The following is a 23,561-nucleotide window of genomic DNA, read 5'->3' on the forward strand; positions in this document are numbered from 1 at the left end:
GCACCTTCATGATGGTGGGACTATTAGTAACCCTGGGTATAACTCCATGCACATGCACACTGTGGGTGACCACCCAGGTGTGAACCAGCGTAAGCAGGGGTCGAGGTGTGGCACCCACACCACATGGAGGAATGCTGCCCTTCTGTATTACCAGACAATACTAGGTGGTAGATGACTCTCATCAACCAGTGAAATACCACCACTTTGCTTATTGGAGGCTTGAAATGGAGGAACCCATGTTTAGTCTCCACAGCTAAGTTCCAGTCAACCCTTCCCCATCTCTTCCATCATGCAGTATTAACTGATGACTTTTGAGGTTATGATGAACATTACGGTGAGATCCAATCTTCCTTACATTTTGAAGGTACAGCTCTAAAACAGTATTTGCAGGCCGGCCGCTAGTTAGTACACCTGACCGAACCTGTTGGTAACTCTTTAGGAGGCTTCCAGATCAGCTAGTGTAAAATCTTGCTACCACTACTCTGCCAGATAGTGACTGGAGGGAGTCCGAGTAGTGTGTATGTGGGGGGCATTGTCGAGGCCACGTTATGTCAAGTACGTGTCTTACTACGTGTATGCCATATCCAAAATTTCATTACTTCGTACTGCATGTCCCACCCACTTTTTCTTACTATTGAATACACCATGAGTTATCAAACTAATAGAGTAAGCTTATCTGCGAAAAGATCTAAACCCAACAAACACTTCCTAGTTCATTTCACAAATATCCGTAGTCTCAGTTCTAATCTCAACGATGTCCATTTCCACTTGCAGTCTGCCAAACCCCATGTACTTTTTCTGACAGAATCTCAGTTATCAGTTGATTCAACCACTGCTCATCTCAATTGCCCAAATTATACACTGTATCTTCATTTCGCCTCAAAGGTGGTACTTGTACATACGTCCATTCCAATATTCCCTATCAGAGACATGGTAATTTGGAATCTCCTCTTCGATCTTCTCTGGTTTAAAATCTCTCTACCTCATTGTGTCAAATTCATTTGTTGTCTCTACTGTTCTCCCAACTCCCCTAATCACTTGGAACTCTTTGACTTCCTCTAGTCCAACTTTCCTAACAGTGAGGTAATTTTCCTTGGTGATTTTAATGTTCACAACTCCAGCTGGCTTCCATTTTCTAGTTACACTGACTCAGCTGGTTGAGATGCTGAGGCTTTCTCAATTGCTAATGACTTTGCACAGATTGTTCATTTACCTACAAGAATACTGGACAATCCTAACCATGCAACCAACATGCTTGATCTTTTTCTCACGAACAACTCTTCTAAGTACACAGTCGAAGAGAGTGGTCCTTTAGGCACCTCAGATCACAACTTGGTGATTGTCTCTTCTCCAATGGAGACTTTATCTCATGCCTATTCCCAACCTCGTATTGTTTGGCATTACAAGAATGCAAAATGGGATGACCTGCGGGATTTCTTTTCCTTTGTCTGATTACTGTTTCAAAACTTCTGATGTCAACGTTTGCTCAGATCATGTCAGTGAAATTATTCTTGTAGGAATGGAATTCTTTATCCCACACTCCACTTTAAAATCTCGTCCTCTGTCTAAACCATTTATTGGTTTTCCAATAAATGTTCTAATGCTGTTCAAGAGAACAATGTCGCACATCATAATTGGCTTGTTTCCAATTCTTCAGTTTCATTTTCTGCCTACACCAAAGCTCGCAACAATTGTAAAGCAGTAATTAATCAGTCCAAACTAGATTTTGAACAGTCTAAGAGTAGAAAACTTGCTTCTTGGCATAATGGTAGCTGAGCATCCTGGTCTCTTGCCAAAGCTATTGGCCTCAACCTTTGCCCATCTCTGCTCCGACTTCTGTCAAAACCAGATGATTCTGTTGTCACTTCAGCCAAGGATAAAGCTGACCTGCTAGCATCCCATTTTTCTTCCAACTTTTGTATTAATGATCTTGGTAAAACACCTCCCACCATTCCCAACACGCTTCATTCAATGCCTCCTGTGGTCTTGTCAAAAGGATGTCAGAAGAATTTTGACGAATCTTGAAGCTAAGAAAGCTCCAGGTCCTGATGATATTTTTCCACTTGTTCTCAAAACTTTTGCTGCTGAACTTAGGTGCCTCCATAGCCAGGTGGTTAGGAGCAGCAGTGTGTAGCACACACTGCTGCTCCTAACCAAACCGTATAATCAAGAAGCACACACTTCTTGATTAGACCGGGCTCAAACTCCGGTCTAATCAAGAAGTGTGTGCTTCTTGATTAGACCGGAGTTTGAGCCCGTGATCACCAAATATGGAGGATGCGGAAAGGTCAGGGAATGAGCACTGCATATCCCCGGTGCAAAATGTGGTCTTAGTTGCTAATGCTCCTAAAAACCAAATAAAAACAAACAATCAAACAAGCTGCTGAACTTACTCCTGTTCTTTGCCACCTTTTTTTTCACTTTCTTATTCGAAAGGTGTTTTTCCTTCTGCTTGGAAATTTGCTCATATCCAGCTAGTTCCTAAAAAGGGTGACAAATCCCTCCCATCCAATTATTGTCCCATTGCAATTACTTCTATTCTTTCTAAAGTGGAGAAATCAATTAACCACCAACTCTTAAACTATCTAGAACCTTCCATATGATTAACAATCACCAGTATGGATTCCATCAGTGTCAATCCACTGGTGATATTCTGGCTTACGTTACCCATTTATGGACAAATTCAATGGAAAAGTTCGGTGAAACACAAACAGTTGCTCTTGACATTTAAGAGGCTTTCGATCATGTTTGGCGTAAAGGTCTTCTAAAGAAGCTTCCATCTTATCGTTTGCCAATTTTTTTTTTTTGTAATTGTTTATCCAGTTTTCTCTCTGATTGCTCACTGAGGGTGGTGGTAGATGGCTCTCTGTCTTCTAACTTCTCCACTAATGCTGGTGACCCCAAGGTTCAGTTCTTTCCCCCACTTTTTTTCCTCTTTTATATTAATAACCTTCTTCCATTGACTGGAAATCGTTATCCATAGTTTTGCCTATGATAGCACATTGCATTCCACTTTTCATTTTGAGAAACTTGCCCTGCTCAATCAGCTTCAACTTCTCGAATATCTGCTACCAATTCCTTAAATGCCGATCTCCAGGTAATTCTCCAGTGGGGCAAAGACAACTTAGTTGATTTCAATCCTTCTAAAATTCAGTCTTGTCGTATATCTCGCAAAAAAGGATTCTTCTGCTCCTATGCTTATCTTTGTTGACACCCCGATTTCTAGGCAAGATATCTCTTTCGGGGATTACCCTGACTTCTAATCTCTCTTGGCACAAGTACATTACAAATATTGCTTCCTCTGCTTTTAAAAAACTTTGAATATATTCAAATAATGTGGAGTTGATTTTCTGACTGATAAAAATGTTAGACACCTTGTTTTTCATTAAACATAAAAATGTTAGACAATTAATCAAGATTTACTAGCTGGATAGTAGGATGACATTGTTGTTTGCCGCACTGGTGGGTTTTACACATTAATGGTAGTGAGGTTGGTTAAGCTGTTTTCGATGATCATAGTTGAAGCAGATGACCAGTAATGTCAGTTTAACTAGGTGCATAAAACAAAAAAAAACAGATGAACTTAGTTCATCTTATCAAGCAATCCATTATCATTGTAGCTGTAGGGATTTCTATAAAATTCATTCAGCACATATTCTGTCCAAGCTAGAGTACAAAAATGATGTATATACCATACTGGTCCAAAGGGGCTTATAGAAGAATGAAAAGATAATGAGTAAAATTTTGTTGACAATTTTTATTGCATTTTGAATGCAAAAGAATGGGTGCCTTTGTAGCCAGGTGGGAAGGAGCAGCAGTGCGTAGCACACGCTTCTTGATTAGACCGGGGTTCGAGCCCATCACTACCAAATACGGAGGATGCGGAAAGGTCAGGGAATGACCACCGCATATTCCCGGAGCAATATGGCCTTAGTTGCTAATGCTCCTAAAAACCAAACAACAACAACAACAACAAAAGAATGCATTTTAAAATGTTATTGTGAATGGAAATAAATTAATTTGGCCACTCTGAGCCAGGAAACAAGGAACAGTCTAAGAAATTTTGTCATAAAAAATACATATGTTTTAAAATGCACTAAGAGTAATAGAAGGGAAGAAACTATTCTCTCCAAGAAAGATATATTCTGTAAATTGCAACCTCTGGAAACTAGCCATCTTCACGAAGACCTACCAAGATGTTTAAGGCCTTAAAATGTTTAACTAAAGTAAATACTGATGGCATCTTTACTCTTTCTCGGGTGCATGCACAAGGGACCACAAATTTAAATTGAAAAAAGCTGGCTGCAGAATAGATATGCAGGAAAATACTAGGTGAAAGTTTATTCCAATGATCATTGACATTAAGAGTACATCTGTAGACTTAGTTAACAAGTACAGTGTAATGTTGAAAAAAGTTGGTAGTTAGGTTTAATTTTCAAAGTGACTGCAATTCTGCCCAGCACAATAGGAGGAAGTATATGATGATAGCCTTATTAATCAATTCGGCCCTGGAGAGATTGTGCAAGGCTCATGGAGCAGAATGTTTTTCTTTTTCAGCGTGGTCTGTGCTTGTTAACAGGAGAGACTGTTTCAACAGGGATGGGATACACTTAAACAGAAAGGGTGCAAGAATATTTCCTGATGCTATCGAGGCAGTGTTAGGTGGGTCAGAAAACTTCTAGCTTGGGGGCGATTCACAGGCTAATAAATTAACAATATCCGCAGGCAGGGGTGAAAGTGATTCTTCACTGCAAGTATTGGAACAAGTAGCAGCCTTGAAAACATGGTGCCGGGGATTTCAAGGACTGCAGGGAGTCATCATGGAACGAGTAAATACATGGGCTGTGTTCAAATAACTAAGAGTAAGAACAGGTGCATGTATAATTACATGTACACTGACCCTAGAAGCATAGTAAATAAATTTTATGAATTTGAAGTACTCGTCAAGACATAAAATGAGAAAATTGCTGGGATATTAGAGACATGGCATCACTCAGATATAAAACATGCAGAATTTGAATATGAGGAGTACAATTCAGAACTCCTGAATAGCTGAACCGGGGATTTTCCCCCAACTCCTCATACAGAAAGAACAAATGTCAAATGTGTCGAAAGTGCTTTGTGGCAGATGCAGGGTTCCCCTATTGGCCGCTATAGCATCTGTAAGGTTGGCATAAGCTTAGTCAGTCGATTGTATGTAGTGTGGTATGTCTCCATTTGGTGTCAGTCTCCCCCCCCACACTCTGTCTAACTTGCCAGTGAACATCCCACACAATTTATCAATTAATATCATCCAAATTTAAACGGCACTTACATAAACCTCTCTCAGCCTTTTATATTCTAGCGTTAATCCCCTCTTTGTTTTTTTTCCCTTTTTTTTTTTTTTTTTTTTTTTACATAGGCCCTTGCCACTGAAATCTTTGGTGGCAGAGCCGCCTAGTTTCCGAAGAATAAAATCTACTGGGTACCTGACCTGCCTCCCCAGGGCCAAGTGCGGTAACAGTGGGTCCCAACAGGGATCCCAATGGCTAAATGGTCAGAAGAATAACGACACACAACACTACATCCTTCCACTCCCTACACACTTTTTAAATCTCTGGCCTATGCAGAGTTCTGTGCTACACAAGCAGAGTATACGACGTGGAGATGGGGGGAACCCTTGGTGCCATCAGACAAATAACACACTTTGCACTTGTCCATTTGGTGCAGTGTTCGTGTCGTGTGACTGGTATCTAGCATCTTAGCAAACAGGGAGCATCCAACACCCAGATCCTACCTACCTCCCATCCTTTGCCACGTGGAGGTGTGCCAAGCTGTACCTCGTATTCTAGCTGACCTCCTCTGGAGCATAGGCTACGGATAGGGTCAGTTCTTTGTTTGTCATGATCCCACCCTGGAAGGGATCAGCAGGTTGTATTTCTACCTCCAACTGGATGTTGGCATATGATCCCACCAAGGGCAAAGGCCCCTGGGCAGCATGTTTTGATCAGGATTGTGGTTGTGTCTAGTTTGGCATTGTCAAGAAAGTCTTAGCAGTGATCTCCTCTTGAACACCTTATTTGCAAAGTTGTATTCTGAAAAATTTTGTTTTGTTACTATTATTCATGGTTTTTGACCCCTTTGCAGGTTGCCTACTTCCATCTCAAGGGTGAACTACAGGTCTGTATAATGCAGGCAAACAAACATGATATGAACTGAAGTCTCTCTTTCTCTCTGTGGCCACATATGTGTGGGAGTCAGCCTTAAGTCAAAGTTTTGCATTCAGGTTGCCATGCCCCATTAATAGGTATGTGGCATGGAGTCTTGGTGTGAACCATGAAGTTTGTTCTTTGTTGGCCCCTCTGATTTCTGGAACATATGCTTTGGTTGTCTGTCCCTTTGTGGTTGCATTCCAGGTTTGTTGCCACTTTTTCCAGTATTAAATACCTGATTCTGTGTTCTGCATTGTGTGGTGGTGTGTCCAGATTCAGTGCAATGTCCTGTACTTGGGCCAGGATGCTCTTTCTCACACAGTATTTTAGGTACTGGAAAGTGATTTCCAGGTGGATAGATAGTGTTCCCTGCAGGGTTGAGAATATCCTACAGGCTCTAGAAGTGGTCAGTAGTACTATTCTCTGGGCATGTGGTGTTTGTTTCTTGACTGCCTCTTTATCTGCTCAATGCCCCCAGGCCCCCTCCCTGTACATCATCAGAGGGACAAAGATGGTGTTATAATATAGCCAGAGTATTCTTTTCTGCAGTCCCTTGTCTCTCTTTGTGGGATTGGCCAATTTTCCAACAAATTTTTTGTTTTGTTTTTTCTTTCAGATTATGTGCATGGGGCACAAAAGAGAGTTCATCCAGGATCACTCTTAGGTATTTGTGACTCATTACATATTTTATGGTTTTATTTCTGTATCTTATTGTTGGTGGCCTGGTGTCTTTTACTTCTGGTGAATCCAAACTGGTTGTTTGACAGTAGGTTTCTTTGAACATAATTAGTGGTGATTCTTTGGGCAATTATTTTCTCTAATATTTTCCCTAGCACTGGCGGTGTGACGTGGGATCTGTTGGAGGTTTGGCAGGGTTCTTGAGCAGGATTTTTAACATGGCCCTTTTCCATTGTGGTGGAAAGGTTCCCTCTTTCCAAGCAGGCATTGTATAGATTCAGTATTAACTGAGGCACTGTTTTCTGTGACTGTTTGACAATTTCCACCTCTACATGGGCTGAGAAGACCTGTGTGAGGTCTTCTCCTGGGCACTTGCTTGATTTGGTAGATTTCATAGATTCATCAACCTCCTCTAAAGTGATGAGTGGTTCTGTATGCTCTCCTTCATGTGTGATGTATTGGATTCTTATTCTAGTTTGTGTGTTGCTTTCTGGACCATCTCCGTCATGATGGAGAATATTGTCTAGTATGGTATTGATGCTGTTGGTCCAATTAGTGGTTCCCATGTTGCCGGCCCTGAATACTGTTGAATGAATGTCTCCGGGTGAAGTTTTTTAAAAGTTTAGCTTGTAAATTAGCTTCCAAGGTTCTTGATTTTTATCTGATGTTTACAATAGATTCTCATGCTTTCTTTTTATTTTTATAAATTTCCTGGTGGTATGAAAGATAAAAGATAACAATATACAAAAATGATGACAAGATGAGAAACATAATACCCCCCCCCCCGTCACTAACCCTGGATAAAACAAATAATAATGACCTTTCAGCCAACTACCTAGACCTAGACATAAAAATCCACAGCCCCCCATACTACTATCAACATATACAGCAAAAGAGAAGCTTTTAGCTTCAAGGTAGTCAGCCTTACCCATTGGCACTCTAACATTTCTAAAAAAGTTCGTCAAACATAATTCTTTCCCAATGTATAAGAATTGCTACAATATGCAATAGCATCAATCTATTTTCAGACAACATTAAAATACATACTCTACAATAGATTACTACATAATAAATTCCCGGCTGCTTTCCTCTACCATCACTTCAAAAAAGCATTTAATATTATTAAATTTAAAAACATTACAAACTACGACCTAGTTCTAAACATCGTGTCTGTGGACTAACCTCCTTTATATTCTGGCCTGTACATATTGTATAGTTTCATACCCCCGACTCTGTCATGTCTCACAGTGTGGAAAGCTCGTGCCCACGGATTGTCTTTTGACTGGGGTATTATGTTTCTTGTCTTATCATCGTTTTTGTGTATTTTTATCTTTCATCTTATTTATATTATTTTGATTTTAATTTCTTTAACATTACCACCATTGACTTAAACATATGAGGCAACTGTCCAGTCATCCATCCAGAGACCATCTGTGGTACAGGCTTGTAAACCCGGACTGCCAGAGCACTACTTTATTCACCTCCATTTAAATTACTTTCTGCTGTTCTTTTTACTACATTTTATTTCTCGTGAGCAATTAGGCTGGCTGAAAGCAATATCAAGATGCTATTTCTCTACTATCACTACTTGTTTCTTCTATTACAAAGTTTAGTGTCTCTTCCACACTACTTTGTTAGTTTTTGTTTCTCCCTCTGCTGGCTTTTTGCCTCATCTGTTTAATTGCTCACTTCCCCATCACACGGATACAGTTCCGGTTTACGATTTCACACCTTCCCCCCCCCCCCACATGGGGCTACTTCAACTGACACCACAAGTGAACACCCAGCTCTCTCCTTCAATCACCATTGACTTTCAACGTCTGCCGATCCGTACAGACAATAAGTTTTCTTGTTTTGCCCCATCTCTCAGATTTTTTGAGTTTACATTTCATTCTTCTCTTTCCACAGGATTTTATTTATCATTTATTTATCATTATTATTTTTATTTTTATTTTATAGTTTTTTATTCTTCCTTCTGGTCTCTGTCGGGTCGGCTGCAATGTATACGTATACTGTTTACGTGTACATCATAACCAAAACAGAGACAGAGACATTGCCTATTGCCGTGGCTCCTATGATTTTTGCTGCCAATCCTTTGATGAAGTAGTTAAAGTCCTAGGACCCACAGCGTTAGGTGCTTACAATAATTATTAATTGCATTTTATTTTTATTTCAGGTAAAAATTGATTTTTTACTTACAGGTTCTCCCTGTTCTTCCATAGTTATTACACCTGATAGCTCAACTCCCCTACCATATGCACAAATATACTGATATTTATCTTCTTGTCTATTATTCATTATGGTTGCCAGTCCTTTCTGCATTTAACATAGTACCCTGATCCTAGTCTTATATATATTTTATAAATTTTGCATAAACTCTACAGCTCATTCCTGTTTGATAAGACTTTCGTTATTTCATTGCATCTTTATCATTTTTTATATATATGTGTATATGTATGTATGTATGTATGTATATACAGAGTGTCTCAAAAATATTGGTACGAACATTTAGGGGAAGTAGGTAACATCTAAAGGAATGTGAATCGCATAGGAACCCATAACCGGAAACGTCACGGGAAAGTAGTAGCAGAGACACAAGAAGCAGAAATGACACAAGATAGTAATTAGTGGCAAACATTTATTTGACATAATATTAACAATGGAGTACAAGATGGATGCATTTCATAATGTTACAACAGATGCTCGAAGGTTCCACCATGAGATGCGATGCATGTGTGACACCGACGCAGCATGGATTGGCGGACACGGTCGAACACACCTGGAGTTTCTTTGACAGTAGCAGCAGCGCAGACGAGTCTCGCCACAAGATCCATTTCTGTCTCCACATGCGATTCATACACGATAGATTTGAGGCCCCCCCACAGAAAGAAATCAAGGCTCGATAAATCAGGTGAGCGTGAGCGCCAGGCAATGGGTCCACCACGGCCAATCCATTGACGTCCAAAACGCCTGTTCAAATGGTCACGAACACACCTTCCATAATGGGCAGGCGCCTCGTCAAAATGTGAGACGCAAACCAAATGTTGCGTCTCACATTTGCTGGAACATCGTCAAGTAACCCTGGTAGAACTTGTTCAAGAAAGATCCGATATTTAGCAGAGTTCATGCGGGATGGTAACAGGTATGGGCCGACTAAGCAGTCACCGACCATACCTGCCCACACATTTATTGCAAAGCGATGTTGTGCCGCATGGGGGCGCACACCGTGTGGGCCCTCTGCTAATCCATACACTAGGTGCATATCTGCCAGCTCACAGTTTGTATATCGATGCATGCTCTTTGTGCGGCAACTACTGCTTGAATGAAATTTTCCCTCTTGCGAACTGATGAACAGCGCCGTGTACCAACTTATGGTGATGTTTCTGGTTATGGGTTCCTATGCGATTCACATTCCTTTAGATGTTACCTACCTCCCCTAAACGTTTATACCAATATTTTTGAGACACCCTGTATATGTATGTGTTTGCGTATATATGTAGGCCTGACGTAGCCAAGCAGTTAGGAGCGAGTGTTGCTTAGCACACGTTCCTTGAGTGGACCGGGGTTCAAGCCTGTGACTACCAAATACGATAAATATTTGTATTGATGATTTATTGTAAACAAGGCTGCCGTAGCCTAGTGGTCAGGCACGCAGGTGCATAAGTACATGTGCCTTGAATGACTGGGGTTCAAGCTCGTGACTGCTGAATACGGTGCTGTTTCTTGCATTCTGTGTATCTTGTAAACTCCTCTGACCGTCTGGTCGTCCCGGAGTATAAACAGAAAATTTATATGTATATATATTATTTTTATTATTATTATTAGCTATATGGTGCAAGGAATCCTGAGGCTTATGCTGCACAAGCCAAAAAAAAATTTTTCTGAATTACCCTGTGAGAGAGAGAGAACAAGAGTGAGAAGTAGAAGGGGAATCACCAAGAAATAGAAGACATGATATCCAGCTCAGGACCCTGGGTGTGCCAATCCCATACTCACCAGATGTGCGTGCGTGCGTGATAAAGAGTTCCCAGACTGGTGCTGTTGCAGTCACGTTTGATGAGTTTGAAAAAAAAAAACAAAAAAAAACAGACAAGTGGTATATTGTAGTTCAAACTTCTTCCAACAGATGGTGGTAGTAGTAGTAGTGGCATGTGATGCAAGAAAGCAAATATATGAGCTTATGCAGCATCAGCTAAAAAAAAAAAAAAAAAAATTACAAAACAATCCCCTCTAAATATTTGTCCAGTTCCTCCTTAAATTTATTTAACCTATCAACTTCCACAAAGACAGATGGAAGTTTGTTCCAGCAATTAACCACCCGCTAGCTAAAGGCAAATTTCCGCACATCTATCCTACATCTGTCCTTCCTCGATTTCAATTTATGCCCCCTTAGGTTCGTAATCTGAACAAGTGGAAGAATCCCATCAGAATTCAGCATGCTCAACCCATTCAAGGCCTTATTCCTTATTCCTCAATCAGATCATCTTGCAGGTGCCTAGTCTCCAGCTGCTGCAATTTGCAGAACTTATGCCTCTCCTGGTAAGAGGATCCCTTCATTCCCCTCACCAATCTTGTTGCCTTTCTCTGGACGATCTCTGGTGATACAGAGATCGTCCAGTAGGCTGACATGTTGCAACAACTGATTTTTTGAGTAGCATTAACATTCCACGTCATGATTTTGTAGTGGAGCAGCAAACGAATATTAAATTTTACTTTAAATGGGAAAATCTGCAACAGAAATGTATGAAATATTAAAATCTGTTTATGATGGAAACGTTAAGTCATACCAGTGTGTTTGACTGGTATAAGGAGCTCAAAGACAGATGTGAGGATGTTCCCGGTGACCCAAGGAGTTAGCATCCATCATCCTCTCAAAATGAGGCGATAGAGTTGCAAAAGTTTGGAAATTATGGTAAGAGATCATCATTTGACCCTCAGAATGATGCCTGATGAGTTGGATATGAATAAAGAGACAATTCGTCAAATTCTGCATGAAGCTTTAGGGAAAAGGAAGGCCTGTGCAAAATTTGTGCCACACAGTCCTCATGGATGAGCAGAATCAATAAAGAGTGCCATCATGTGAAGACTTCATCCAGACTTTTCAAGACATTCCTAATTTCCTCGACTGTTTTGTCACTGGAGATGAAAACTATTGAAGCATATTTCTCAGGTGAAGCCACAATTTCGAGAGAAAGGCAGTTTGTTCTTTTTGCACAACAATGTCCCCATCCATTCAGGACTAGTTTTGCAGACATTTCTGACAAAATATGCACTCTATCCTCTCGATCTAATGCCAGTTATGTTCTTTCTCTTTCCCAAGATGAAAACTGAATCAAAGAAAAGAGATTTCAGGATGGACATAAAAACATAACTGCCAAACTGAACATTCAGTTTTCTGTAATGACCACTCTTATTTATACCACATGAATATTAAGATAGAATGATTGGTCATTAAGGACAGAAGGGGGGGAAAAAGAATAAACCAAATTACTATTATGTTAACATCAATATAACATATACAGGGTGTAGCTTGCCATTAATGATTGGGCAGCCTGGTTTGTGGACTTTTAATGTTTGCAAAGAGATATGGTGCCTCTAAGCTGTCGGGATTTAATTTCTTGCAAAGTTCTTTATTTATACACTTGTGGTCAGGCATAGATTTTATTTTGTTTCACTTTCTTTTCTATTCAATTAATAGGGTCAGTCTTTAATTCTTTGTAGGTGTTGGAGTCTTTTCAACAGCTCTTGAACACCCAATGGTAAAAAATAAGAAAAAAGGAAATGTTAGTCATGAATCTGGCCTCTTCAGAAAGCTGCTTGATCCATAACTGATAAACAGTATTTCAGAAACCACACAGCCAAGTGCCAAAGGCAACTTGTCTGAGTGGCAGCAGCTTTTATACTGCAGATAGGATAGTCCAAATCAATAACTGAAATAAGAACTCACCATATATAAAAATTTAAGAGCACAAACTGAAAGTGATAAAAATATAGAGGAATAGCAGAAGGATACTAAGCCCAAAACAGAGTGAAGTAAAACACTGTCACAGAAATTTTGTCAGTGCATATACAAAGGAATTACAGAAAATATAGAAGGTAGGATCTTTATATTATTCTAAAATTCCAGGTCGTCAAAAATTAATAATTTACAAATTAGGGTAAGTCTCCACCAAACTGTTTGTTATGGTCAAAGAGTTAGATTTTTTTTTATCCTGCCCAACGTTGTTTTACATATTATGTTTAATGTAATCTATTATTTGTTCCTAGTTAAAACTGTACAGGCTTAATTTATTTTAATTTTGATTGATGAAAATAATAATACATTTGTAGTTTTCATAAAATATTTACCTTGATATTTTGCAGTACACAGCTCCATTTTACAGTAGCAGTTGATTTCACAGCTTCCAATGGGGATCCTCAAGATCCAGCATCATTGCATTTTATTAACTCTCATCCTAATGCTTATTCTCTAGCAATACAAGCTGTAGGAAATATAATTCAGGATTATGACACTGATAAGCTCTTTCCTGCTTTAGGGTTTGGAGCTCGCATACCACCCGATGGTAGAGTGTCTCATGAATTTTTTCTGGTGAGTTACATAAAAAATATATATATACTTAGAACATTGCTGTTGCATGCTAAATGTAAGTCTTGATTTAAATTAAAAATATGAAAGGGATATTGTTTCAGTAGGAACATTAGATTCATGTTGTAAAATTATTTTTTGTATACTCATTTTTTATTTGTATGATTAAAGGGAGAAAGATGAATAAATATCAAGTTGATGTTGATGTACAGTGGTGAATATCACATATACACTCTTTATTGTGTGTGTGTGTGTGTGTGTGTGTGTGGTTTTTTTTTTTTTTTTTATGGAAGCAGCTTATTTAACTCAGTGTGTAAGAAATCATTCAAACTGTAATCTGTTATCCCCTAATTCCATGTATACCATTATACAAATATGTGCACTAAACATGCCATGTGCACAGAGCCACTGTGAAGCCTGTTTTGGCTATTTTCAGAAGCTTCTACTTCTTGATCTTTGCTTGCCAACCAGCCACCAAGGACCAGAGGCTCCAGGCCTCACTGAGCCTGAATTTCTGTCTATTCCCTTCATCCTGTTCCAATCTTGCCCCTTCCCCCTGCGTGAAGTCTAGACCTGGGACAACTGCGCCACCTGCCCTTGCTAACAATCCTGTTGAAAATCAGTTGGTAAGTGACATTGATACACTGTTATGGAAGTCATGGGGCTTTCACTATTTTACTTTCAAATAAACTAATTTAATTTTATTTCCAAAGAAAAACTAATTTTGGTTTCCCATCTGCTGCTCAGATTTCTGTACATTTGCTAAAAGAAAATTGGTCAGTTACTGAAATAACAAACTCAAGACATTTAATATATATTTAGTATATAATTTTCTGTCAGTGCATCTTGTATAACTTGGGCACATTTCTAAATGTTTCCATGGTTTTATATCAGTATCAGTACAAATTCCATTGATCTGTGCATAAAAATTCACACAAGCAAACAGAATTTGTTTCAGACATCCTTTCATTAGTAGCAGATTCTTAGTCTTTCAAATAAGTATGGACATTTAGCAACAGTCACCTTAGAATTGGTATCTGTTTTCTCTTCTGTATACTTTACTTCAAGCTTTCTTCTTTCAAATTGCCAAAAGCAGCTTAAGTTATAAAATTAGTGAATAAATACTTCACTTATCTTTCTTGTCAATTTCAAACCTTATGGAATCATGGTTTAATGCCAGTAAAGCTTTTATCCAAATTCTCTTCACATTTCATTACGCAAGAAAAACTTATTTTTGTGTTATTTTGAGTTTCTGTAACCAACCATTTAAATTCCAAATACTAAATGAACATTAACAATTACTACTTTAATTGAATAATAAAAATCAGCACATCAGAGCAATTATTAAAATCCATATTTTCACTGAACGTATGGGACAGTATGTGCACTAAGAATGTCTGATAATGTCTCATAGCGGATTCTAACTTTCCAGATATTTACTGGAAATTGTGGACTGGTCACTCACACAGTAGCAATACTTTTCTGTATTTACCAGAAAAGTATTGCTACTGTGTGAGTGATGACTGTTTTCTACACCAGTATGTTGGAGGGGCAATAAGAGAAAGTAATATACTGGATCTGATTATCAGTAGTGACTCATCATGCATTAAGAATCTCTGGATAAAGGACCACTAGGTGTCAATGTTCATAGCTTTTATGGGGATTTTGTTAATACAGTCTGTCCCTGACATATGTAACAGATACGTTCCAGGACTTGTTATGTAAGTCAAGTTTTACGTAACTCCAGAATGACTAATAAAATATTGCTACTATATCCCTGATATACCAAAACTACAAAAACCACATAATATCCTCAGAAGAATGAAGGAAAATAGTTATATACTGTGACAATTAAAAACTTTATCTAGAGACAGCGGTGAAGTAATACCACTTTCACTTATTCTCTTAGATGGCACCATAATAACAGTCAAAATGAAATTTTTTGTAAAGAACTTCACAGGGGGGGTTAAGTTATAAGAGATGCTGTCACAGCTTATGACATACAAATGAAGCATGCACTTCATCATGATAGTTTTATGCAAAGTCATTGAAAATGGTTGGACAACGTGAATTTCAACTTCACCACAATAACCCAACATGTAACAAATATTACACACAAAATGCTAACAAAAGCTCCCACTTCACGCTCAAACAAAACTGAACCGATTCTACAATCCAGAAAGAAAGGAAAGAAAGGATGTAGAGATGTAAGGCTAGAGTGTAATTTTCCAAAGAAATAGCTGATGGGATACAGTCCACATGGCTTGAATGTCATGGGGGTTTCTCTGAAGTGCTTCAACATAGTTCATCTGTCTCAAACATATGTTGATTTCTTCAGAATTTTTAAAGCAGAAAATGGAATGTTAACTCTAGTTATTTACCTAGATTTTAGTTATGCCGCAAGTTATTATACAACATAGTTTGTATGGGAACAAAAATAAAAACTTATTGTTCCTTCATTCGACTTCACTCCTAAAAATTACACAGAAAGTATTTTTATGATTTTGCCAAAAAATTTACGTAAGTCCGAAGTTACGTAACTTGGGCTTACATAGTCTAGTCGGGGGCTAACTGTATATTTGAATTTACTTAATGTAAGGGATTTTACTTTCATAAAAGTAATTACAATGTCCTTAGTTTTTAAATTATTTTCGGTAGGACCAGCTGATGGTGATAATAATTGAAAATTTTCAATGGGAAGAAATCATAGAAGGTGCTATGATTTAAGTACTAAGGAATACTTAAATTACTTGTACTAAGCTTGTAATTACTTGTACTAGGCTTGTACTAAGGAATACTGCTCAATGCTTAGACCAAATTGGATTTCAGACAAACTGAGATGAAATTAGTTGGAGGGAAGAAAACGTCACAGGATGGTTATAAATTATTAGAGGTGGGGACATAGAAACCTACAGCAAGTATAAACTAGTCTGAAACTAACTTACTAAGAGGATTAGCAAGCTAAGCAGATTACAAGAGGCCTTTGGCTAAGAATGCAAAGAAAAGTAGCAAAGAATTCTTTACTTATGTTAACACTAGGTGGAAAGGAATGAACTACATTACCCCACTAGGTATGAATGGCATGAACTACATTACCCCACTAGGTATGAATAGCATGAACTACATTACCCCACTAGGTATGAATGGCATGAACTACATTACCCCACTAGATATGAATGGCATGAACTACATTACCCCCACTAGGTATGAATGGCATAACTATTGATGATCTTGTTCAAGTTGCCGACAAACCGAGTAAGTAATTTGCTTCTTCACATGAAGTTTTACAGATGACAATACCAGAGACATACCAAGCTATAACTTTGATGTAAATGCTTTTATAATAACTGAGAAGAAAGTGGAGGAGAAATTTTAATTCCAAAAGTCTATTCATCCCTCAAATCAGCCAATTATCTTTGAATCACTGACAACAAACCTACTGCTTTGACTACAATATCTGGTATACAGATAGCATATGTGATTCTTATGAAAAATAATTGTCAGATATCTGTCAGTATGATTTTAATGAAATTTGGAAAGGTTCGATAACTCATGCTAAAAGAATCAAAGGTTAGTTCTTATAATATGGTGCCCCTTCCTTCCGAGCGATTGAGTAGCAGTGATTGACAGCCTAGCCCCTTCTACTTGTCTTTCCTCACAGTGATTAGAAGCTTTGACTCTTCCATATATTCTACCCATTTTAGTTAGTGTGTCTATTCCCCCCCCCCCCCATGGGTGTGTTAAAATCAGAAAATGAGTTTCCAGTTTTTGAAGGGGCTGAGTAAAAAGCAAATGGTGGGAGGGGCTAGGCCTGTCAATCACTGCTACTCACAGCAATTGATCAGAAGGGGTACCAGATTAACTAGAAAGACTAACCAAACCAAATATAAAATTTCACAAAAATATGTCCACTAAGAGTAGAGTAAAAAAAAAAAAAGTAAAGTGCAGCCATTATCAACTCACTGCAGGATGGAAGCCTCCTCAACAATTCATGCTGAGGGAAATGGACCATAATCTGCCACACTGGCCCAGTGCAGTTAGCAGATCGACCGTATTCAGCAGTCAGGGGCTTGAACCCCGGTCTAATCAAAGAGCATGTACTACTGCACTCCCGCTCCTGCCCACTCGGCTACGGAGGCTTGCTATATAAAGATGGAAAGACAAAGAAGCAAGTCCAGTTTTAATGAAATTTGATTTGGGATGTCTTTACATCTCTCTCTCTCTCTCTCTCTCTCTCTGTGTTCTTGATTCTAACAGAGCTAAATATAAAGTTTTCACAAAAATCTATACATTGGGAGTGACTTTAAGAACATCTGAGAGTGGTGGGCAGAAAATGCCCAGTGTCTGACTGCAACTGAATTAAATGTTTGATTATAGTTTCAAAATTTTACCCTCTATGTGGTTCCCGAAGAGCAGCTGTTTCATAATTTTTGCATGCAAAATGTGGATTTAATTCCACACAACCACTGAAAATTGTTCTGCTCCCACACTGGTCACTGGTTTGTACAAGCACTCTATGGCCAACTTACATAGCTATAATTAACAAGAGTAATTTATCACTACATCGTGAAGTTTATTAAATGAGCAGCATGCTAGAAAAGAGAATTGTCATTTTTTTGCATGGATTACAAAAATTAAACAGCAAATAATATCCCAAAATATGGATACTTGCTCTTTAGAAGGTATGTATAATTATATATAATAAACAAGGCACTATTTGTTTCAATGTATAGCTTATATAAATGAAGCCGCATGATTATTATGGTAGCATAAACAAAGCTCGGTGATCTTTGTGATTGTATGAGAAACTGAAAAAGATTTCACATACCTCATTATGATTTCCTTAGGAAGAACTCTTAATTTTATTAGTACAAGGAGTACATTTATTATCATTTTCTCTCAATTGAGTGCATATCTGCAGATAATGAGAATGTACTGTGATAACAAAGATTTGTAGGTTTTCATTTTTGCAGCCATAATATTCATGCAACTCATTCAATACAAGCTGCATGTTAAAATACTACTATTTTTCATTCTATTTTGATTTGAATGTGGTAGTACAGGATAAAAATTTTATATCATTCCTTTCAACTTGGCTCAACAAGGTGGTATTGGAAACTATAGGAAAACTGAAGCGGCTTCCATGGTTAATCTCTTCTGTGAATAGCAGCTTAATTTATACACACAAAAATAGATTTAATTCCACACAGCCAAGGTAAAGTTTTATAAGTTGATAGCATTATAGATACTCTCTTAGCAGGTATTTACATTCACATATATATATATATGTATATAATCTTAAATTATAGGTGAAAACCTCGTACCTTTGAGTAGGACTGTTAATCTCAACAATCAATCGCAAATGATTATAATATGAACTTACCCCCCCCCGTATTGCCATAATTGAATCAAGTTAAAATAATTATTAATTAAAATAAGCATGCCGTAAACTCTCATATCACGTCAAGAATCGCGGAAAGATTGCTTCCACCAACCTACAAAAACCAACCAACACCACAACCCATCATGAGAATTGAAAAACAATTGTTGCGAAATTCTAAAAACGACAACACAAATAAATTAATTCACACATAAGTTAAACTTTAAAATCATTATTTAACTTCTTTTAAGAGACCACCTTATTCGGTTTGTTACCATGTTTACAAGAGGCACACTTTTGTATGTCTTGTAAACTTTTGTACTTTTTGTGAAATGAATAATGATTAAAAAAGATGGAAATCTCATTCCAACTCGATCCATCATTTTAACTTTCAGCACTCCTGATTTGCCATCCACAGAAAAGCTATCCATTTAAACTCCCAAATTCAACTGTGCATCCTGAATCCTCTTTGTTGTTTTATAATCCAGAAATATGGCACTCTCAGCAGGCAGCAGAGGTGATGTCATCTATCCTATATGTCAATAATTGGATCATACACAAGCAGATTGCTCAGCTTCAATTCTCTTTTGGCAAAACTGCAAAGGAAGCAACCCTGTCTTTTCTAAATCAGGAGATATGTGGAAAACCAGAAAGAAAATTGAAAAATATAAAATAGGGCATAAAGTCACACACATCCTGGAGCCCCAGACAAATTATGTTAGCATTAGTATTAGTAAAGGCATATGATGCAAGAAAGCAAGTTTATACAGCATCGGCCAAAAAAAAAAAAAAAAAAAAACCTTCCCAATTCACCCATCCATTCGCTCCAAATGTTTGTCTAGTTTTGCTTTGAATTTATTTAAGCTGTCAATTTCTACAATGACAGATGGAAGTTTGTACCAGCAATCAACCACCCGCTGGCTAAAGGCAAATTTCCACACATCAATTCTACAACTGTCTTTCCTCAATTTGAATTTATGTCCCCTCAGGTGATTAATCTGGGTAAGAGGAAGAATCCCATCAGCTTTGAGCATGCTCAAATGAGTCAAGGCCTTAATTCACATCAATCAGATCACCTCATAGGTGCCTAGTCTCCATACACTGTAATTTGCAAAATTTAAGCCTTTCTTCATAAGAGCAACTCTTTGTTCCATTCACTGATCTTGTTGCCCTTCTCTGTACTCGTTCCAGCAGCTCTACATCCTTCTTGAAATGTGGCCTCAAGACCTATATACAGTACTCAATGTGTGGCCTGACCATTGCCTTATACAAGGAATAATCACATCCTTTTTCCTGCTAGAAAAATTCCTGTATATCATTGACAAGACACCATGAGCTACCCTTGCAGACCGTCTGCACTGCTCAGAAAACTTCATATCTGACTGCACAATTAACCCCAGGTCCTTTTCGTTCTCTACCACAGTGATTGTAGAACCACACATTCTCCAAATAGGCACATTCTCCAAAAAACCACACATTCTCCAAATATAAATTCATAATATAATTTTAAGTATTTTTCACCAACCGTATGTTGAAATGACAAAATTAAACGAAAGCCAAAATTTTGATAACTTTATAATTAAACTTGCAATAAATTACTATTTACAGTATAAAACAATTAAAATACCAGGTTAAAAGCGATAAAATATCCGTAAAACAAATAAAATATACCAGGTTAAAAGCGATAAATATCTGTAGCTTTTGAAGGCTCCGCCTTCTTTCTCAACTGTACGCTTTTTACTTTACAGTGCAACTTTAAATACCCGCAGGTTCACGGCACATGTCACGTGATTCGATGGCATGTACACTGTTCTCGTGCGTGTCGGAACCGGAAGTAGTTCGGGAGCGCATTAGGTGGAAACGTCACCCCTCTAAGGATCACTGCCTCAAAGAGGGGATGGATATGCATACCCCTGTTTCTATTAATATTGTTCTCAATGGAACTAATCCGCAAGTTCTCGAGCCACTTGCGGTCCCAAAACCTATGCGCCCGGTCAGTGATAACTGCTTTGTCCAGGGAGATATGGTGCTGCTTCTCCCAAAAGTGTTCAGCCATTTTCTGTAGTCCGCATTCCTTATCGCCTTTGTGTGCTCCCTCAGACGATCCTTGAGACGCCACTTTGTTTCTCCCACATAACATTCCCCACAATCCGGGCACTTAATGCTATAGACGACCCCACTTGTATTTTCGTTTGAAATGGGGTCTTTCACCTGTGACACGACTGTGTGCAGCTTCCGACCTGGAAGCTGCACACAGCGCGTCTGATAGTTTCGTAATACCTGAGCTATATGCTCGGTTAAACCCGGATAATAGGAAATGTATGCGGTGGCTATCGGCGTAAAAGACTCACCTCTCCTCTGTTCTCCTCTAATATATTTCTCTATGATCCTCTGGGGGGGTAGCCACACTTCAGGAGATCCGCTGTGACGCACTCATACTCTTTCTTTCTATCCTTAAATGTGACTTTGCCCTGTCTGTTAGTGCTCTAATCACACTATTCTTGTGATGGTTGGCCTGAGCTGAATTATAATGTGAATATTGGCCTTTACATACATGAGTTTTCTATAAACCTTGTGTCTTTAGACATAGGCCTTCTCTGTAGACCAACACATCCAAGAACAGTAAAGCCCTCCTTCTTCTACCTCGGCGGTGAATTGTATGAACGGGGAGAAGCCATTAAGAAAATTTAACACCTCATCTTCCCCCCCCTTCAAATAATTGAGAATGTATCTCTTCCACGGACACACAGGGAGAACCATGTCACTAAATAATTTAACCTCGAGCTCCTCCATAGCCAGATTAGCTATAATTGCACTAATGGGGGACCCCATAGCTGCACTGTGAACTTGCTTATACATAGTATTGCAAAACACCATGGTGGTGCTTGAGAGACATAATTCTATGCCCTTACAAATATCTTCCAAACTTAGTTGTGTCCTACTGCTTAAGGTGGTATCTCTCTCTCTGTAGAGCCATGTGTGCACATCGCACTCCATGGTCAATTGGAATACATGTAAACAGAGATGTCACATCAAAAGATGTCATAATTTCATTTTCTTCTATACACTGCTCTCTTATAAAGTGTACAAAATCCTTGATGTCCTTGACACTAAACTCGGAAAGTCCTACTGACGGTGACAACAATTTGGCCAGGAAACCGGATAGTGCATATGTGGGACTGCCTATAAACGAAACTATGGGCCTGAGTGGAACACCCACTTTGTGTATTTTGGGCAGGCCATAGAATCTTGGTATTTGACTTGCCGTTACATATAACGACCAATATTGCTCCTTAGAAATCGTATTAGTCTTTAACCAGCCCTGTACCATTCTATTAACCTGACGTTCTAGGTTCAGCAATGGATTTCTGTGAATAATCTTATAAGTTGCTCGATCATTTAACAAGTCTAATGCTTTGTCTAAATATACCTCCTTATCCAGAACCACCGTTACCCTGCCTTTCTCTGCCGGTAGGACCACAATACTATCATCTTGATTGAGACTCTTAAGTGCTAATTTTTGCCTAATACAATAAACCCCCACTATTCGCGGTATCTGTATTCACGGTTTCACGTATTCGCGGTCGCTGATTTAATATAAAATGAAACCTAAAAAAATGTGAATTTTAAAGTGCCGTGAACATTTTCCGCCATAAAAAAACATGGGCGTGGCTAAATTTATCTTTCCCGGTCAAAACAGCTCTCAGTGGGTGGGGGGAGATGGGTGACAAAATCCCGGCGTGGATGTTTCTCGCTTATCCTTGTTCAGTGTGTGTTATGCGCTTGTCATGGAAGGTTTCGTCGTTTGCTTTTAATTTATATGCTTATAAATTGAATAAATTTATCAATTTATAAATTGATATGCTTACAAAAGTGATAAATCTGCCGTTTTGCAGTGTAAAACAGACTTTTTCGAGTGTGTTAATGGAAGAAAGTGACTTTATTGTGGACAAGTTCTTTCTAACCCGTACAAAAATATGGCTACGAATAATAAGGGAAAGGTGAAAAGATCAAAGAAGGTAATGACATTAGCGAATAAAATTGAGTTATTAGACAAAATTTCTAATGGTTAAAGTATCTCATCAGTGGCAGAACATTATAAAATCAATGAGTCAACGGTACGATCAATCAAGAAATCGGAAGAAAAAATCCGCCATAGTGTCCGTGAAAACGTGCTAATTGCTTCAAAAATTTGCTCTGTAACTCGTGATGTTAAATTAGAAAAAACGGAAAAAGCTTTAAATCTGTGAATAGAAGACCGAACTCAAAATAAAATTCCATTAAGTCCACTCAACATTCGTGAAAAGGCAAAACTCCTTTATCAACACTTTAGCGAAACTGGTGATAGCTCTGGCGGGATACGTTTTTTAGCTAGCAAAGGCGCTGGTTTGAAAGATTTGTTTGAAATTTCTAATAAATATTACATTTAATATTAAATTGTTTCTTATTTTCATTTCGATGCCATATGCTTGCATTTCACTATGTACTGTCTATGTACATAGTCATATTATGAATGCACATATAATACATACATAGACATAATTTTAGACTAGTTTTTCGTTTATATCTCATATTGTGAATGCCTTCACAACGAGTTGCCATGATATTGCACTACTTCGAATAAGTAACGCTTCACCTAAGGAGAAGACTAGTGTTACTTATTCTCAGATATGTACCACCACCCAGACAGCACTGTTTCAGGGCTATTTGGCCCTTCGTCAGTGAG

At 38.4% G+C, this 23,561-nt stretch overlaps 1 protein-coding gene across 1 annotated transcript in view; it reads left to right on the forward strand.

The window, feature by feature from the left end:
• LOC150076225 (copine-8-like) overlaps nucleotides 1-23,561 on the forward strand; it is a 324,722-nt gene that overhangs the window by 257,577 nt on the left and 43,584 nt on the right. Inside the window, exon 14 of the mRNA XM_090387972.1 lies at nucleotides 13,233-13,458. Within this exon, the coding sequence (XP_090244098.1) occupies nucleotides 13,233-13,458 (226 nt within the window). The remainder of the gene's footprint in view (nucleotides 1-13,232; nucleotides 13,459-23,561) is intronic.

This window comes from Mastigoproctus giganteus, chromosome 13 (genome assembly GCF_048544385.1).
Source record: "Mastigoproctus giganteus isolate SK-2022 chromosome 13, ASM4854438v1, whole genome shotgun sequence".
In the NCBI taxonomy this organism is placed as follows: domain Eukaryota; kingdom Metazoa; phylum Arthropoda; class Arachnida; order Uropygi; family Thelyphonidae; genus Mastigoproctus; species Mastigoproctus giganteus.